The 19,662-nt window shown below is 39.3% G+C and overlaps 1 protein-coding gene across 1 annotated transcript in view; it reads right to left on the bottom strand.

Annotated features, from left to right (window-relative positions):
• TMEM132C (transmembrane protein 132C) overlaps positions 1-19,662 on the bottom strand; it is a 223,058-nt gene that overhangs the window by 55,637 nt on the left and 147,759 nt on the right. Inside the window, exon 4 of the mRNA XM_049806646.1 lies at positions 1,800-1,983. Coding sequence (XP_049662603.1) covers positions 1,800-1,983 — 184 coding nt within the window. The remainder of the gene's footprint in view (positions 1-1,799; positions 1,984-19,662) is intronic.

The raw sequence follows: 19,662 nt of genomic DNA, 5'->3' as shown, positions 1-19,662 counted from the left end.
AACACAAGAAAGCTTTGCAAAGAGAAAGGTTTAATGATTTCACTGTTTGAACCCTTTGCACGACCGAGAGTGCTAATGGTACATCTGTTGGGAATAAAGAATCTCATCTTATATGATTTATATAAATTCATTCATTTAGACCTCCAGTTCTTAAAGGAACCCTTGTAGGCAGATGAATTTTAATCTAGAATAGACACAAGTCTGCAAGTAAATCTTGAACCTTCTACGCAAGTGCAAAGCCATTAGACCCTGACATGAGAGATTAAAAAGGACCCTTGATGCCCTCAGATATGGAATACAGAGAAGCAACTGATTAATTCTTTCAAGAAATGAACAACAAGATTTTAAGTCTGCCAGTAGACAGATGTCTATCATCTACTGGATGGCATCTATTTAAAAATAAAATCTGACCACAAAAGCCTTCCTTATGCACGTTCTTGAGTCTTTAGAGGACAGATGCTCAAATACATATTTCCTGTTCAACTCCACAGGTAATGAGGACAATTATTTCCCTCTCAGATCTGGAATGTAGCACAGGATTTCTGCTGACTTAACAGACTTCGGGGAAATTGGTGGGCATGACCTCATTTGATATGAGCAGCAGTTTTACTCTTCAAAGGGGAAGAATATATTGAAGACTAGGACTTCCAGGAAATAATACTCATCTAATTATCTGCTTCAAACCACTGAACACTGTTCAAAGAAAAGACTGCCAGAATTTCACCACCAAGATTATGCACAGGAGAGGCAAAATTCACAAATGGGATGGATATGTCTAACTCTTCTTCCAAATCCTGAGCTCTAACATTGACTAATGGTAGCATGTGCAGTTCCTCTATTAATTGCCACTTGGTCCTGTTCTAGGTAGCTGGCATCTTTGTGCTTCTCCCTTTCCTGAGGATCAGCAGGACTTCCAAAATAAATGCTCAATGCCTACTTCACCTGTGAGCATGGAAAAAAGTTCTCAGCACATCTCCACAGAAAATAAAATGCCTACCTAAAAACGGGGCACCTGAGATGTTGGAGACTCCAGTGAAACTTCTTGTTTGCTTGACTCAGAGCAGGAATTTAATCCTAGGTTGTTAAGGGGGGGATGGGGGGAGCGGGGAAGAGCAGGAGGCCCTAACTCACAGGAGGGGGCCCTAACGGCTAAATCTCAGTGCTCCCACTCTCAGCCTTGCTTTGCAGAAGTAATTATATCTTCACTGGGCAAGTAGATTTTTACCCAAGGCGTTTTTCCACATGAAAGTCCATATTTCATTTTTCTTAAATACATTCTTGAGGCTATAATTTTTTTTCTGTGTCTTCTTTGAAACAACAGGTTCTTATACTATTAGGGAAACAGCCAACAAAATTAGTATCAGCCTCAGCCTACTAAGGACCAAGCAACTTAGGCTTTAGCAGAAGGTGCTTGAGGCCCTCTAAAGTTGCTCTACAGCTTGTGAGTTCAAGCCATGTAATGGCAATTAGAAATGGGAAGGTAAATCTACTTGGCTTTGTGTTACCAGCTGATAGCCTAGAGGGAACCATGCATGACAGAAATTCAGGATTTAAAGTCTGAGAGAGATTTTTAAAGTGGCAGCATCCCTTTCCTCTGTGGTAAGTTTATAAGAACTGAAATCTTGTGATGTGTACAGACCATTAAATGAAGGCACGATTTTAGCAAGTAGTCCTACACAGCTATAAAATGGGGAGACAGGGCAGAGAGCACTCCTTTGCAAGTCTGTCTGAGGCCTGGTATACATTTTCTCAGACCACATACAGATCGGATGGAGCAACATGCTGAAACAGTTTCTTACCATCGCCAACGGAACTATTCCAACAAGATCCTTCTGGCAGATGAAGATTTCAGACAAGGTTATGTCTGTTGTCCCCTTCCGAGGATATTCCACCTGCCAGGTGATGGGCTGGGTTCCAGAAAGGCTGCTGAAACTGGCTATTTCAAAGTTCATCTGCACGACCTCATTGAATAAACTGTTACTTCTGAAAAAAGGAAAACAGGAAAGGAAAGAGCTATTACTTTCGCTGAAGAAGGCAAATGAAGTGAATCATATTAGCTACTGGAAAATGCAGCTATTTATATGCAGATATAACACAAGGCCTTTTCCAATCTACAACTTCTTCAGAGCACACAAACTGGAATTATTCAAAATGGGTCAGCTGCTTTTAGTATGAATACTATGTAGAGGGATAAAATTCGGGATATTGTATCTGATGAAAGCAAAATATACTTATTCCATTACATGTTTTTTATGATTTTGCAAGTATGATTCAACCCTACTGCAAGATGGATTTGACCCCCATCAACCAAAGTTAAGTCCAGTGTAGCTCATGAAGACTGAAGAGCCCAGAATTAGTGCAGCCAAAAAGAACTAGATTCATTGTATATGTCCACCATCAAAATCACATAAATCCATAGCAATGAAACTCAGTGTAACTGATGTTCATATATGCTGCATGGAAGCCGTTAAAAAAATTAACATGATCAAATGGCAAAATGACAAGATTAGTCTAAACTTAGAGGTATGCTCTGGAAATTAAAAACCCATGTGGCTGAGACCGAATAGAAAGAACAAAGCTATGGCAGGCAAAATATACTATGAAGTCAGGAGGCATAAGATAATTTGAATAACAAATATGAAAAGACATGCTGAAATTCTTTCCCTGGCATTACAGTTCTTTAACTACCTCAGAAATAAAAAGAATATATGAAAGAAATTATCTGCTAGTTTATTTTTTTTAAAAAAGTACAAACTATTTGCATCAGAAATCATACATTACCTTTTCTGGAACTTCCCAAATATGTTTCCACAGTGTAGAAAGCCTTACTATTTCACAGAATATTACTTCAACCTAACCCTACGCTGTAATAATTTTAAAATGAAGAGAAAGACAGGCATCTTCATAGCTTCAGTAACCCAATCCCAGCTCCATCACACCTTTGGATGCATTCATCACATAACAGCTTCAATTTTTCCTCTTTTTTTTTACATACAATACACGAAGGCCCATTTCTCAGAAAAACCATCAAGAACTGATCATGTACAAAGCACTTATATTCTCAAGTGCTAGACTTTCTTTTTAACTCTGAACAGAAATCACCATTTTTTATTACTTAAGGCATATTCTGTGCTTTACTTTCCATGATTACTTTGAAAGCAAATACATTCCCCTGATAATTATTATTTTGATTATGGGTTTTCATTTGGTTGGCTTACTCTGAAAACTCTTAATACTGCCTAATGCTTTAAATTTATTTCCTTGCTGTTTTCTAGGTGTGTCAAAAGAGAGACATTGTAACACTTTTGCAATAGTGGTATATACTTCCTCCATGCATTTAAAGAGTGATTTTGTGTAGTAATGCAATAGATGGATGGGTTTAGCAATTCATAACTCAAGACCAGCCTATTCCCATTTGAAGAGTTCCTACTAAATAAATCTTACAGCTTGTAAATACAAGGCAACTGCGATAACTGTAGTTTACACACTTCTGGGACATCTCAAAATGAATACATAGTAGATTGAACTTTGTAATTTATTTGAAAGCATGATTATATGCAAAGATACCTGAATCACCTGAGCTACAGTGTTCATTTAGCTGTTAAAGGCACCATTATGCCTTAGATTAATGACACCCGAAATGCTATTATTTTCACCATTTCTAGATCTGATGCTTAGTAACTGACAGAGGAAAAGTTTTTGCATGTGATTGACTATCTCAGTGCTTTCACTTACGCTAAATAGAGAATAAATTTTTGCACACATCAAAGCTGTTCTAAGAGATAATATATGTCAGGAAAGTTTTCCTGATAAGAAGTCTACACTTCCCTAAATAGCCTCTGAGCAGATGTGCAATGTGTAGCTTTACAACAAAAGCCCCACAACTCTACTGGTTGGATCAGAGAGCTCTAGGTGGGAAGCTGTAGGTGGGAAAGAGCTCATTTCCAGCCAGCCCACTGATTCCTGATGCATTGACTTAGGTGAAGGCTGATCACCTCCTTCTGGCTCCCAGCTCTCGATTCACAACACCTAATTTTCCCTGGTCCTTCAGACAATTTCTAAGAGTTGCCTAGTGTTCTGCTCATGAGCTGTCCATACTGTTTACCTGCAGCACACACTCGAGCCTGGGTTTGAGCTACACAGGGGAAATACCCTGAACAAAATCTTTGGGCATCCTGTTTCTATGTAGCATTTCACGGTACACTTAATTGCAGTGTGGACAGACCACAGCCTCCTGTAGCTGGCCATATCTAGGTATCCACACACCTTTATAATGATGTCCTGTGATTGAAAATGGGAAGTGCAAGGTGACCACATCTTTTCTACATGAGTCCTGCGATTGCCTGCAGCTGAACCTTAGTTCAGGCTGGCTACAGTTAGCATGCACACATGCACACACGTTCGGGAAATTCTCCAGGGATCATGTTGCAGGCAGGGACTAGTCAGCTCCCAGTGTACACATAGTTTCTTTAAGTTACTGGCTCAGTATTCCTATTTTGTATTTCATATATCCTGTAGTTTATATGTGAAGGGATTCTTCTTTTATTCCAACCTAATAATACATAGAGGACTCTAGTACATTGTTGGAATTTTATATTTTAAGTCCACGATGCTCAATGACTTTGATTATTGCAATCAAAGAAAATGTCAACATTTTTTCATCTATTATGTACACACACACACATTTGGAGAACTACATGGCAAACTGCACAACTGTAATGTAGACTGCACTTGACTGCTATTGCCTCAGTTGTATTCTCAGCAATATTATTTTCACTGGAGCCACAAACAACAGCCTGTATCTCTAAGAAGCACTAAGCTCCACCATAAACAAGTCTGACATAAACTGACCTCCTTCCTCCCAAATGTAGAATTATCAGAATCACTCCTCCACCACTAACAGTTACACCTGCCACCGTCTGATCTAGGACTGAAATGAGGGACTTACTGTCCATGCTCTATTTATATACCATCTGTTGCAGTGGGGCTTGATGGTCATAACACTGCCAAGTTTCTTCTTCGTTCCACTGTAGACATAGCTGTCTCAGTTTTGCACATGAGGACTGAAGGAGAGGCTATATGACAACCATAGGGTCATATGGAAGACTGGGACAGGGTAAGGAACTGATCTCTGCTTTTCCAAATCTCTTGTTAACCACTGGACCATCATTTTGGTATCAATGGAAATGGGAACCATAGCACTTGATTCTATAGTCTTAAATGGTCTTCAGTGTATGCATCTTAAATTTCAACATCATTCTGTACATGAGGTGTATTTTTGATAATTGATGAGCTATTCTGTGAAAGAAGTCACTGCAATCACCATTTACAACACTGCCTCAAAAACACCTGCTTTATTTGGATTTCCAGTTCTCACCGAGCACTTGGTACCACTCATTGAGCTATTTCAGCCAAGTATCTTCAGCCATGACAAAGATAGGCTGCTTCTTCCCAAGGTATCAAGCTCTAGTGGTGGAGAAATACAAAAACGGTACCAAAATTCTTCTACAGAATTCTGTAAAACATGGCTAAAATGTATCTTTTGTAAAATAAGTGATGCAAAAATGTCCAAAAATATGCATGGTATAAGATAAAGGTTTTATTGGTACTTTCTCAGGATGACCTGCATAATTATTTCAACATCTGCATTTGTGAGTAATGCACCCATCTCTCTCCATAGCGATAAAGCCTTTATACAGTGTCACACTATCATCAGTTTCCTCCTTCTCTCTTCACACAGAAGAAACAGAGAGATGATCAACAGCTGGGAAAGCATCCACTTGAAAAAAAATATGCCTTCAGAGATGTGTAATGGCTGAGAAAAAAAACTCCTCATGAAGCACATTTAATGTTCAGAGCTTGTTCACTGACTGAAACAGCAATTCCTTAATATCTAACATTTAGAACTGCTCAGCAGCCGGAACAGCAAGTAATTATAAAACTTTTCTAAAGTACACAGTATGTAGTGATTACAAATGAAGCTTCATGAAGGCAGGGCTTCTAAGGAATTGCTCTGGGGTGGATATATGAGCCTAATTTCACTGGATTGAGAGCTCTCCTGGGCCAGTTCACTCCTTAGATTTATTTTAATTTATAAATATGCTAATCATTCAGGGCTAGACTGGACCACGCACTTGCACAAGGGAGCAAGGACTCCCTTTGATCTGCTAAACAGCCACTCCAGCTCTGAGTCTGAGCACACAGACATAAGTGAGGAGCACTGAGCCCATAGATACTCCTTTGCTGGAGCAGATGGGCAATGATTAGGTGCTACTTACTGGTTACAGCAGCTGAGCCAGCAAGTTAGTGATGGGGTTAGTAATTTACTACTGGCATAGGCTAGCTGTAAATTATTACCCCAGGAGAATGAGGAGGAACTGTGCTGCAGAGCTGTGTGAATGCTTCCGAGGAGCACAGTTTTAGAAAAAGAAGGTGGAACAGAAATACTCTGTTAATGGAAGGGTAATAAAAAATGCATAAAAGACAAAACAGAAGTAACATAGGGAGAAACTGCCGTGGAATTCACCAGCTCTTGCCAACTATATGGACAGAACACACACTTTTTGATATCAGCTAGCGTTCATTTAACCAGGATTCTTGATTTTAGGATATTTTTGAGTATGATATTAAGCATTCCTTTGCAACTATTTATTGATTATTCAAACCTTGGGTGCCCTGAGAAATATCTACCCTTGGAAGGAGATTGTTCTTACATGGATACCCAGGACGGGCTGTATCAAAAGCTGTACTTAACCCTCTCTTCAACATAGGGGATTTAGAACATGGTATCATGTATACACAACCCCCATGTAAGCCCACGGATAGACTTACAATGTGGGTAATACCACAGAACACAAAACAGATTCTGTTTATCTGCAGAGGTCTAGTAAGAGGTGGAATGATGTTCAACTTGTCAACGCTGAAACAGCTTGTACTGGCCACGCATGGTGAGGGCTCAGTGGAGCCCGGAAACAGTGAACCACAGGCCCAGTGCTGCAAAGGCTTTCACAGGGTGCAGTGGGAGAAGGCAGGCAGATAATTACTAAGAAAAGCAGTGCAGAGATCTCAGCTGATGTAAGATCCATAAACAGAAATCTTTGTTGAATGCCTGTGTACACGTGTAGACCACGAGTCTCTGATGAGAGATTTCAAAGTGTTGGGTTATTGCTCTGAGTAATAGAGCAGTTTCGACTCTTAAATGAGTGAATCTTAGGACTGCTAAATCAATAATTTCGATTTAGTACAGTGGCTCTCAAAAGAGAAATTTTAAAAACCCTAGATTAAAAACATTTTTTAGCTATCCTTTATTCCAACAGATTTCTACTGAAAGTGCCGAGGGATCCGAGAACACTTTGACCTGCTGAAAATTTAGCAACTCTTTTCCTCTTTAATACTATCCAGTTTGACAGTGACATCTTAATGCAAGATCAGCACTTACTAAATGACATAAAAAATTGAAAAGAGTGCAAACCCCATTATTCCTCAGTTACACTGCACAACTTACTCTTCACTAAAATTAATGTATTGAAGTATGTTACTACCACGTACAAACTCTCATCAAAAGCCAACGGTCAAACTGGACCCCAGAGCAATCTGTAGTTCAGCCCACTTAGATGCATACACCAATGCCTCCTCCCATCTTGGAAAAGACTATAGTGGGGTATAGGATATATGTTCCTCTATTCCGGCTATTTTCAATTTCTTGCTTCTCCTGCACCTTTTCCTAACCACATTTGATAACTGGGCCACTTCAATGGACACACTCTAGGATCAGGATGAATCACAGCAATTTAAGAAAAATAACAAACACAGAGATTAGAACCTGATCTAAAAAGTGTGACTGATGATGACTTTAAAGTTGATGAAATTATGTGGGCAGCTCTTTACACATCAATTCACTTACATAGTCAGCACTCAATGCTAACAAAAGGTGGGTCATTAGCAACCCAGGTTGCCTTGAATCAGTCACTTATGAGCTAAATGCTATAATATCCACCACTGGGACCTTAAGCCATCCATTTCACTTCTGAAACACTTGATCAAGTGGAGTAAAAATGCTTAATATAAGTTTCTTTCAGCAGGTCCTTAATAAGAGCTGTTACAAAGCTAATCCCTTTGAAAAACTGTGGAAAGAAGGTAGTAGTTAAAGAAGAATGCCAACTACTGGAGACAAAATACAGTTTAAATTTCTTATTTTGCAATATTAGCCTAGCTTTCATCTTTAAACCATAAAAACCAGCAGAGGAGAAAGAAAAGGATGATCTATTCTGGCAATTAACAGATATGGAGGACATAATTTCATGGAAAACTACCACATTAAAAGTATTATGGAGGTCTTCAAAGGAAAATATCCAAGGTATAACTTAGCAAACTCTTGAGCAACATAACATAATATACATGTATATCTTCAAAAGGATGATATAATGCTGTACTTGATTTCTTCATACAGCCCAGATGAGAGTTAGATTAGTTAATAAGGTTTCTGAGCTTTCTTGTCATAAACTGTGATATAAAACACAGCTTTTTGATTAAGGTATTGGACTGAGACAGGAAATCTCATTTCACTTCCCAGCTATTCCACAGCATCCTTTAATGACCTCAGGCAAGACATGAAGATACAGATCCTTACCACTAAAATAAAATCAATAGGAGTTAGGCATCATAGGGCTTTAAAAAACCTCTGGTGTCTGCTACTTTAGGCACCTGAGTATGGTATCTTTATCACATTGGTCCTGAGCCCCAGGATCTCAGCTGGGTTCAACCGCATGCCATGTAGGAAAGAGTCAGAAAACCACTCATGGTTCAACTGCTGCATTACGCTGAGAGCTCCCACTTGCAAGGGAAATGCTTAGCTGATGAAATGTGCACTGTCTGGGTGGCATAAGGTAGACAGAGCCTGGAATGTGATCTTTCTGTGCCTTTATTGCCCAGCTGAACAAAGTGAATAATAATTTTTTCTTCTAGTCTCAGAAAAAAATCAAGAGTATGCAGTGTCTGACTTCTCTGTACCAGCCTTGCCCACAGATGCTAATCTCAGTGATGTTAACTGCTATACTAGAACAAACAGCAAAAGTCATGTTGCTAATTAGAGTACAGAAAAACAGAAATGCTCCTCTCTTGGACAGGCAGAAAGCTGAATGAGATAGTCCCTAAAGGAGGAAGACCTGACTGGGGATCACAATAACTCACCAATTCCTCTTATGCAGAGTATTTTTTTAGAGTCACTAATCACCAATAAATGCTGCAGTCAAGATAGCAGGCTCATTAGTCTTCTCTGATACTACTTCACATCCAGGCACAAGGTAGATGAGATTGATTTTTCCCTTTTCCCAAAGGAAGCAGTCATGCAACCCTCTGCCTCAGACTGGTGCCATCGTATAAATGCTATGTGCAAATCCCAGTACTGAGCTATCATCATCTCCCACCTTTATTTCATTTTCCATTCAGTTTGCGCAAGATATTAGTCTGCTAATGTCCTCATTATAATTTCAGATAACAAAATACATAGGCAGATTGGTCAAGAAACAAGCTTTCACAGTGATTCATCATCTCTTCCTGCCTCTGAGAAGGACATTTTCTACTTAGTATTCATTCATTTCTGGAATCTCTCCAGAATCACTGTAAGTAAGCAGTATTTTCCTCTTTTGGAGACAGCAAATGTGTAAGCACTGAAAATCTTCCAAAGGACATCACTGGAAAGGAGACCCTAAGCAAAGATTTTCAGAGAGATTCACTCCAAACCCAGTGCTTTCAAATGGAGAAAGGAAGTCAGAATCATTCCAATTATCAGCATTAGATTATATGGCTCTTTCAGCCTGCTAAAAGCAGCAAGATGAGATCAAATACACAAAAGCATGTTTTATCATTCACTTTTAACTGCTTACTTTAACAGTTTGGGAGCAGCCAGTGAAACATATTCAGAGACAGGAGAACTTCTTTGAAAAAACAGCCTATATAACATTTTCTGGTTACAAATATCTTGCCTGTGTGTTTTATTTACATTTATAAGCAACAGTACCCCCAGCATTGATACAGAACAAGGTACTCCATTTTCTAAACCCATTTATGAGACGGATGGACTCAGCCTCCTCTTTCAGTCTCCCCTTGTGTCTGTCATTCATACCAAGCCCTACTTGCAGAAACTACAATGCAGCATGACTCAAGAGACAGACCACCAATTTCTTGAGCATGCACTCCCAGGTGCCAAACTGGTATTCTCTGGGGGGATATAAAAAAAATCAAGGTACACACAATTAGCAATGACATTTTGAAAATATGATCAAAATGGCACAAAGACATAGAAGGGTCTGGTTACTAGAGTAGCCCCACACAGGCTACCTCCTCCAGTGAAGATGTGTCAGTTGCTGTTGACATGACCAATTCATTTCTATAATAACTGGTTACTAATATTGGACTGTACCAGATACTTGTGGTCTGTTATGCCCTCACATTGATCATAGAAAGGGATGCAGCCTAACTCCTGATTGCTATGCATAATATCCCTCCAGGTACTGTTCACGTAGATGTAAGCATATCAGGCATTTGCACCTGGTTTGAAATGAACTGAAGATGAAACTGCATTATGAATCAGGTGGCAAGACAAATCACATTTATATGTAACTGCATATGTAAATCAGATGTGTGATATGCACATCTGATTTCCGAGTCAGGTGTCTTCAGATTCCAGTTCCTATAGTTTTTACTGTGGGGTTTTTTCACTGCTCTGCTAGCATATCTGCTTTTGGACTATGCTTGAAACTCCAAAAATATTTGTGCATAAAGATCCCCATTCCTTTTCAACAGGGTAGCTGCACTTGCTTACTGGAAAAACACATAGAACGTCAACCATTCACCAGGCATGTAAAGTTGATAAAATATCTGCATTTCATAGAGGCAATGGATGTAAAGAAAGCATACATTTATTGGCATAGTAAAGGAAAAAAATCATGTAAGTAAGTATTGAATATTATGGTAAAACAAGGAAGAAAATAACCCAAAGGTGAACTAAAGCAGTTTCTCAAACCTGCTGGCCATGAACAAAGTTCATGGGGCAATGAAAAGTCAAGTTGGTGGGTGACAGTCCCATGCTCTCCCCTACATTCCATTTGGGCACGATTGCAGCTTTTTAAGTTCAAGTGCACAAAGAACGTAAAGGGATTTTTCAGATCAGAAGCAATGATCAACAACTGCTTGCTGGAAGCTATCTGAAGAGACCTCCAATTTAGCTGAAGAGCTTTTCTAGGTGTCTGTGAAGCTGCCTGAATAGAGAGTAAAAGATCTTGAAATGAGCTGCATCCATTGAGAAATACACTCAACAGCTGCAATTTCATCACAGAGCAAACTCAGTTTGTGTGAGTCCCTCCGACTAAAAGCTGCAGGGAATTGAATAATACTGTGTACAATCTAGAGCTAGAGAATACCAGCCTGGGGAAGGTAGAAAAGGAGTTTTATTTCTAGAAAGTCAATATATTTTTGCAAGCTTCACTAAGGAGCAGTCTGCAAGCAGGAATGTATTCGTTTTCCCCAATCTCAGGTCATAACTCCTGTCTCAGATCATATTATTCCTCTTATTAGTATTTGTAGAACATATGATAAACTCTTTAAATCCTACTCTTTTCTTGTAAATTCTCTTTAATGTTGTATGCTGCTCACATGGTCTTTACTATGCTAAAGTAAAATACAATTAGGGTAAAGCAGAAACCCAAACTGGTCTAAGGAAAAAATAGTCTGAGCAGTAACAGTAGGATAAATATTGAGCTCAGCTGAAACTCCATGTAAATGAGAATGTCATAGGTGAAAATTGTGAGGAAAGCAGAGTCAGGTATAGTGGTCTTATTTGGATCTAATCATTATTTGCAGGTATACTTAGACTTCAGGACTCTGTTATGGACAATTGTAAAGACTGGTCCACTCTCAATACATGTGTCCAAAAGTTATCATCACAATCCTGAGTAATAATATTTTCTTCTTTCACAATCTCTGTAAACTGCAACTATGCAGTATGATCTTGCAAGGTCAAAATTGCAAAGGAACATTTTGCCGTCTCTTGGCATAGCTTTGCTGCAGTGCATTTAGTTTATAGTATAAACCTGTGACAAGCACTGTAAAACCAAGGCTGTGCATGGAGAAGTGTGAAGGACGGGAGGCGGGGGCCAGTTTTGAAAGTACTGCTCACATTAAGCCTTCCATCCCTCAATTCACTATTTTGGCATCGTCAGGCTGGCCTTTACATGGTGACCATAAAAAGAAAGTGTAGGTATCCAGGAAGAACACACATCTAATACCCCTCAACGTACACTACGCATGCAGTTTACCAAATCTGTCCTCAAAAGACAGGAAAGAAAAAAACCCCAACCCAAAGCCAGAAAAGTGTAGGATAAGGTGCACACTGACATTAATCGAAGAAGTCCACTGAGATGGGGAAAACAGTAAGGCAGCACTTATGACACTGAGTAACATCCAAATACCCCAGCATAAGGAGGGAAGTTTCCTAAAGTAAGACAGAGGAAATATAGGTTAGACAGCAATAAAAAGGGAAGTTTTAGCTTTTTCTCTCTATCTTTCTCCTTCTCCTGAAGGAGTAAAGAAGGAAAGGAAGCTGCAGGAGCCATGTTAGACAAAGAATCTTCATTTTGAGTGCACAGTGGAAAATCACAAAATGCCAGCAGTGGTTGCTTTCCCTTTCACTTCCTTCTTCCTTGTCTGTTTTCCCTTTCTTTTTCCCTTCCCCTTCTTTCTGCATGTTTAAAACAAAAATGTATGATGGAGAGAGCTGGTTCTAGTGAATATCCTGGGGAAATTAGACAAAAATGCAACCAACTTCTTCAGTCTGCAGTTATAAACCAGCTCTTATTCAAATTTACAAAAATCATGGACCCCAGAGCTTTCAGCATCTGTAGTTCTGAAGTCTGATGGGCAAACCTTTATTTTACAATTCACAGAGCAAAGCTTAAAAACACTGCCTTCCTAGTACTATCCAAAGATCTCATTTATTGCAAATTTAAAAAGAATCTTATTAAAAGCCGAACCAACATAAATATTGGAGGAAGATCCATTACATTTCATGATACAGTTATCTGGTGGCTAACTCCAGTAGTTCACTTCTCCTGTTCAAGGATAATAAAAGGAAAAATGTCCTCATGACATTCAATGGCAGAAATGTCATTGCTGAAATGCCTATGATGTGCAATTAACATTTTTAAGGAGTCATTTAAAAGGATACTGTCAAGGCTGATAGATTTGAGATTACACCAACTATCTATGTTTGGATTTCTGCATAATTCAGCAACTCCCTAGCAAGTTCACCCTTTCACTTCTGGATATTCCTATTTTTCTTTCTCCTTATGTCTACTGTATTGAGGGTACTATATGTATTTATCATTGACTTCTCCCCCATTGCAACATTATAATGTTGTGTTATAACTGCAATCATCATAGTTTCTATCCAAAAAGTTTTCATTTTTTAATGTTCTGCTTTTCTCAAGCAATTTGTAATTTTCACAAGAAAAAAACATATAATTTTGGAGCAAAAAGTAACTTGTGGGGCAAAAGCAATTTGGTGTTAGGGTAGAGTTAAAAAAAAAGTAAAGTTATTTTGTGTTGCTACTGAAGATGACGTCACCAGCAGGATGGAGACTCCAGGTCTAGACTCAGCATGTTTGCATGGAGAAAAGAAGTCCTGGATCTTTGTTTCTTGGCATTCATATCTGATACTTCTGCTTAATAGAATGAAAAAGCAGGAAAATACAGAAGATATTTGCTGTAGTAGAAAAACTGTCTTTAAGCAAAATGTTCATCAAAGTTTCTACGAGATGCCAGCTACTTTTTAAAGATTTCATTGGATGACAACTGAATGTTTGTATTTGCAGCTAAAATGTTTCTTCTAAGAGCTGATAGCAGACATCAGTTTTCAGGCAGAGTGCAGACGTTCCTGTCTGACTGTCAGGCACATGAAGAGCAATGTGTCCTCAATATTTCAAGAAGACAAATGAAGGAGACGCGATCCTAATGTTAAATGGCCTGTGAGAAAAGCAAGTGCCTACTCGACTGACAAAACACTTACAGATAAACTCCAAGAGCAACTTTGAAGTGATGACTCTGACATCTCTGGTTCTGTCCAAATCTGTTTTTTTCCCTACAGCACCTCAATTAGAAAATAGCTATGTCTAATTTGTTGGGAAGTCTCAGTTTCAAATTTACTAAATCAGGCCCCGATTCAAAGCAAGAAAACACAATGGATTTGGATGAGGCTTTTGAGAGATGCCATGCTTCATAGAGGCAACTTTCCATTGCTGGGAAAAAAACTTCATCTTAACTTGACCCCCAGGAAGAGTGTAGGAGTGCTAGGGGGAACCATAGGCTGGATGATATCAGAATACTCTTTAAACAACAGCGAGTTTTTTATTGCAGAAAGTAATAAACAAGTCTAGCACAGAATCTCTCTATGCACCATATAGTTATACATTTGTCTCACAGCCCAAAGCAAAGATTTAAAAATCTACTGTGATTTTTTTCCAAGCAATCATTACTGCCTTTTTATACCCTCCTTTCAGTGCCTTTCTGCACTAGGTGAATTGAAATAGGTTTTTGTGTAATTATACAAATGACATTTAGGGGACACTGTCAGAAAGAAGGAAAAAAGATTCTGAAGAACAAGCCTTCCCTTTGTTACTGATACCTTCAACAGTATTAGTCACCGCTCCTGCTCTTCGCTGACTTTCAACACTTGATCAGACAGGTGACATTAGACTGATGAAAGTCCAGCTTTCCAAGGCTCTGAAGAAATGCAAAGCCAATAGCGAAAACTCATCTGCACACATAGCTTATATATGTGAGATTAGAGTGGTGCAACGCTCAGTGAGATGAGAAAGAGAACAAAGAAGCAGGAGTAATCATGTTCACAAGGAACACACAAGTTTAAGATAACACACCTGTGATAACATTACTCTTATGAAATCATAATCTGTCACCAGCAGGCTGATGGCAGCACAGGTCTGAAATAGGTATTTGGGATGCATGGGAAGTAGTGGAAATTAATGATTTGCAGTCACGTGAGTTGAAATTCACCACTGTCTCAATTTGTCCTACACAAATCCACGTATCAGATCTGAACTCAAGACTGCAGACAAGAAGAACACCTGCTGACTCACCCCCGAATCACAGATAGGCTTCCTTCTGCTGCTTCAATCTAACCAGCAGGTAAGTCTGATTAGTTTAATTTCAAAAATAAATTAAGGGTTCTCTTCTCTCCAAGCGAAGATGGAACAGGAAAAGAGTAGAAAATCAATCCTACAAGGAAATCCTCACAGAAGTGTGCATTATCTGATTCACAGTCCTCTTCTCCCGGCAGGTACTTGCAGGAGGCAACGAAGCTTGATGAGATTTACAGGGGTGAGTGCCACATGCTCAGGTTCTTTGCTGGTTTCTAAGGGTGAAGTTTATTTTCAAAGAACTGCCCACATTGCACTGTACTTTACACTACAGATGGTCTGAAATGGTGTGAGTTTCATACATAAAGGTTTCCTTAATTTTATAATCAAGATTTAATTTGGATCTGTAATAACTACTTGCTAATGATCTTTCTACTAAATCTCCAGATCTCGAATCCTATCAATTTGTCTATCAGCCATCTCTTGGCCCAGTTTGCTCCCCTGTAATGCTGCTTCAAGTACTTTTGCTGGAAGCAAAAGCTTCATGCCAGCAGACACTTTAAAAATTACAGATGTCATTAACAATTTCTTCCTTAACCCCAGGTCAGAAGGCCCAGCCTTAGGAGCACAAATGGCCATGTTACTGTGGATTGCCATAGCACGACTGCTCAGCTGAGCCCCAGCAGCTCATCTCAGTAGATGAACGGTTCAACTGGGGTACTTCAGTTGTATTTACACCTTTGCCTGTATGTTAAGAAATCTTCTTACACTTGTTAATTGCTCCTGTATGAGAACACCAGCAGAACTGACTCCACAGCTGCGTGAATATCAGGTAAGAGACAATTCTCAAAGACAACCTTTAGATGTCTGTCAGCCCAAGCTGTGCTACACCCTCATCTGAACTGCCAATGGGAAAATGCACTTATAGCTGTATGCAAAGAAAATCCAAGAACACTGCCATGGATTCTTATTTGATAAAGCAGTCTTGCAGGAAGAGTATGAAAAAAAGGTTAAAAAGGGGGAGGGATGACAGCCAAGTAGGCTCGGTGGTCTTGGAAATTAACAGTACAAATATAAAGGAGTTTGCCCCTTCCAGCCTCTTCCCAGCTACAGATCCTTAATCTAGTTTGATTTTCCTGGGGTAGCAATCTGTCAGATGCATCCCCTTCAGAACAAGATTATAAAAGGAGTGAATCATGGACATATTATTATTCCCCTCAGCATGCAGCACTTTTTCTTTAAATACAGAAACCGTAGCGTGCAGGAAATGATCCATCTATTAAAATTTGTGTCAACATCTCTCAAAACTCTTGAAGCTGTACAGCGAATATTGCTAAGCATTCTCCTGTGTCTGAAAAACCAGTATGATGACAACACTGAAATATGTTACATGCGACACTTTGGTCCTGACCTTACTTTCACTCAAGTCAATCAGCGTTCTCCTTTTGATTTTGATGGGAGCGGGGCCACTGTTCCATTGTCACCTCTCTCGTACCCTCAGGCACTCTCTCCAGCAGCACTGTCAGCTTAGAGAAGCCAGGGCACTTTCAAAGTATTTTCTGATGCCCAAGGCAAACCAAGAGATGACCTTTTCCACCAGCAGAGAGCTGCTTATAGGCTGCTATTGAATATTCCACCAACTGTAATGCTCTGCTCCCGAAGATGACCTGGCTGCACTGCATATTAGATGGGTTTTCCTTTTGCTGTCCCTCTCCCCCCATTAATTCAATGAATTGGGGTCACAGTCTGATTCTCCTCTGTTCTGCACCTTTGTTATTACCTTCACCTGGGACAAGCCCTATGCTTTAGCATCACTTGGCAGATTATTCAACATCAGGCTGCAAAGGACTGGACAACAAACAGTAACCCTTTCTTTGCTTGGGAATTATTTCAACAGACAGAGATTTCAGGAATGCACATGGCTGAGTGATTGTCCATGCCTGGCCATGAGAAGTACATGTTTGTGCCCTCATTTTTTTGGTCACAAAATAAGGAAATAGCTGTAGCTGAAGTGACCTGATTCATTAGGTGACCTGAATCGTGTGGGTTACCTCGAATACCCTGATCAATATAGTGCCTCTATATCACAACAGAAACGCAGGTGGTGTTGGTTCAATGGAATTAATGCTAAAACCCCTGAAGAAAAACTGTCATTTCCAGAAATTTTAAATTCTGACTAATGCCGAGATAAAATCTCTGTGGAGCAATCTGACATTAAGAATTGAATTTCCAGGGTTGTTCAACTCTGCTGCTCTGGTGAGGGAGCAGTGCTAAGCCAACATGGTACATACAAAACTGTCAAATATGGGTTATAAATCGCGCAAACAACCTACTGTTGCTGACTGCAGAATATACAATTTGTACCAGAAAAAAAGAGGTTAATGTATTCTGGATGCGACAGTCCTCACAGTCTGTTATACATTCTAAACATGCTCATATCTACATGACATTCAATTGAAAAGATTTTTGAAAATGGACAAATATTTTCTTAATAATTTTCAGCAGCATTGCCAGCTCTTCCAAGAACTACATTTCACTAGGAAGTTAGCTGTTATTTTTGCAGATAGGATGTCTGTGTCATCAAGTTACTTCTATAAAGAGACTTGGCCTTTATGACTAATTTAAAGGGTTTCCCAAAGCAGATGGAGCATTTTGAATATAGAAAAAGGGATTTATAGGAATACTGAGCTCCAAGTATTCAAATATAAAGACAAAATTTTGTCTAAGGCAATACCGGGAAGTAAGAGGTGCTCTAGGCTATTGGAGGTTGTCTCTTCATCTCCACCAGATGTCACGTAGTGTAAATTGACATTATTTCCTGAGATCAGTGGATTTTTGTTCGATTCCTCTTGCTGATGATCTGGTTCACAGAATGAAAATGTCTTGGTGAAATGGACAGAGAAAGGGAAGAGAAGAAACAGAAGATATCTTAGCTGGCTCTATTAAATTATTGTACACTACTTCCATGTTCTGCCTATGCCAGCAGACAAAAAAAAGGCTTCTGGAATCATTGGTGTAATTTACTGGCAAGCACAAAAACATCTGCAACAAGCCAAAGAACTGAGGACTTCAAAGTTGTGAATGAAATGCTGTGTGTATGTGTGTGTATACATATACATACAGTGGGAAGTAAGAGAGATGCAAGAAAACATGTTGGACAGGCTGAATTTGTCAAGCTTAAATTACACCTACTTCCCTTCCCCATTCTCAGTTCTCAAATTACACATTAGATTTACATTATCCTTAGCTAGCCAAGATCTACCATCAACCTCCTATGATATTAACCACACAACCTGGGCTCTTTCCATGCAGGGGAACATTGCCAAAGGGGATTCAGATCAGATCTTCTATTTATAGATAAATTCTCTTGCTCACTTGCTGCCCCCTTCTCTCTCCCTACTTCAAAGCTTTGGTAACTGGCCCTGGGTTAAGTGGCAGGCATCTCTGTTAGCTGTATCCTGTTGGCTTACAGAAGTACCACGTGGGCTAGTGTTAAAAGTCTGTGTCAAAGCCCTTTCTGGGGTCACGGACTATCTGTATGATCTCACACCAGTCATTTGTCTTGCCTGTCCTTCTGTTAAGCCTGTCAAGAGAATTGGCTCAATAGAAGAAAAACAGGAGCTCCTTAAAAATGTATTGGCACATTGGAGTTGAACCTTTTTGGGTGAAGAAGCTATAAAAAATGACTCTGCAGTGAACTTTGAAATACCAATTTGTTAAAGAGGCAGTGATCTCCCTTCCTGAGCAACGCTTTCCATGGTGTGAAGCCTTGCAGAGGGAAAACAATGTGCATTTAGAAACATTTTCAGAAGTATTTATATGAAGGACTGGTGATGAGAAATGTTTCAAAAAATTTTAAGGCTGCCTAAATAACTGTTCTCTAGCGAGCCTAAGTTACAGTTTAAATCCTGGCAATGTATTTATCAATATTTTCATTCCTGGCTGCATTTCCTGACATTTATGCCAAAACAAAATTCTGTAAAAGGTCATAACAGGACTCAAGTGTTATTAAGTGTGTGATCTAACAAACAAAACAAATGACCTTCATTCATACTTGCCTGATCCTTCTGTGAACTCACAAACAATAGATCCTGACCGCTTTCTCAGACTCAAAGAAATATCCATCTTGGGTGAAGTCATCCATATGCAGAGAGTCAGCAGATGCTTTAAATGCCTCTACCATACTTCAAAGCAGGACTGAATTATAGCTTAGATTCTTTGTAACTACTTTCCCTTCTTTCTTTTTACAGTATTTCACTGAATACTGGCACACCATTGTGCTAAGTGGTATATTACATAGTAGAAGATGGTTTTACATAGCAGGAGACCTTGTGACCCACACAGACAAAACAAATGAGAAAAAGAGTGAAAGGATGTTTATTAGTTCCACTTATAAATGGAAAAATGAGGCCTAGAGAAAATTGAGTGACTTGTTCCAGATCACACCAAATATCTGCAGCAGCTAGAAACTCGACCTAACCTTCACTACCATGTCTGGATTGCAAAGGCTACC

Source organism: Accipiter gentilis, chromosome 7 (assembly GCF_929443795.1).
Source record: "Accipiter gentilis chromosome 7, bAccGen1.1, whole genome shotgun sequence".
NCBI classification, from domain to species: Eukaryota; Metazoa; Chordata; class Aves; order Accipitriformes; family Accipitridae; genus Astur; species Astur gentilis.
Note: the sequence above shows the minus strand (reverse complement) of the source record. Positions and strands in the feature narration are given on the sequence as shown.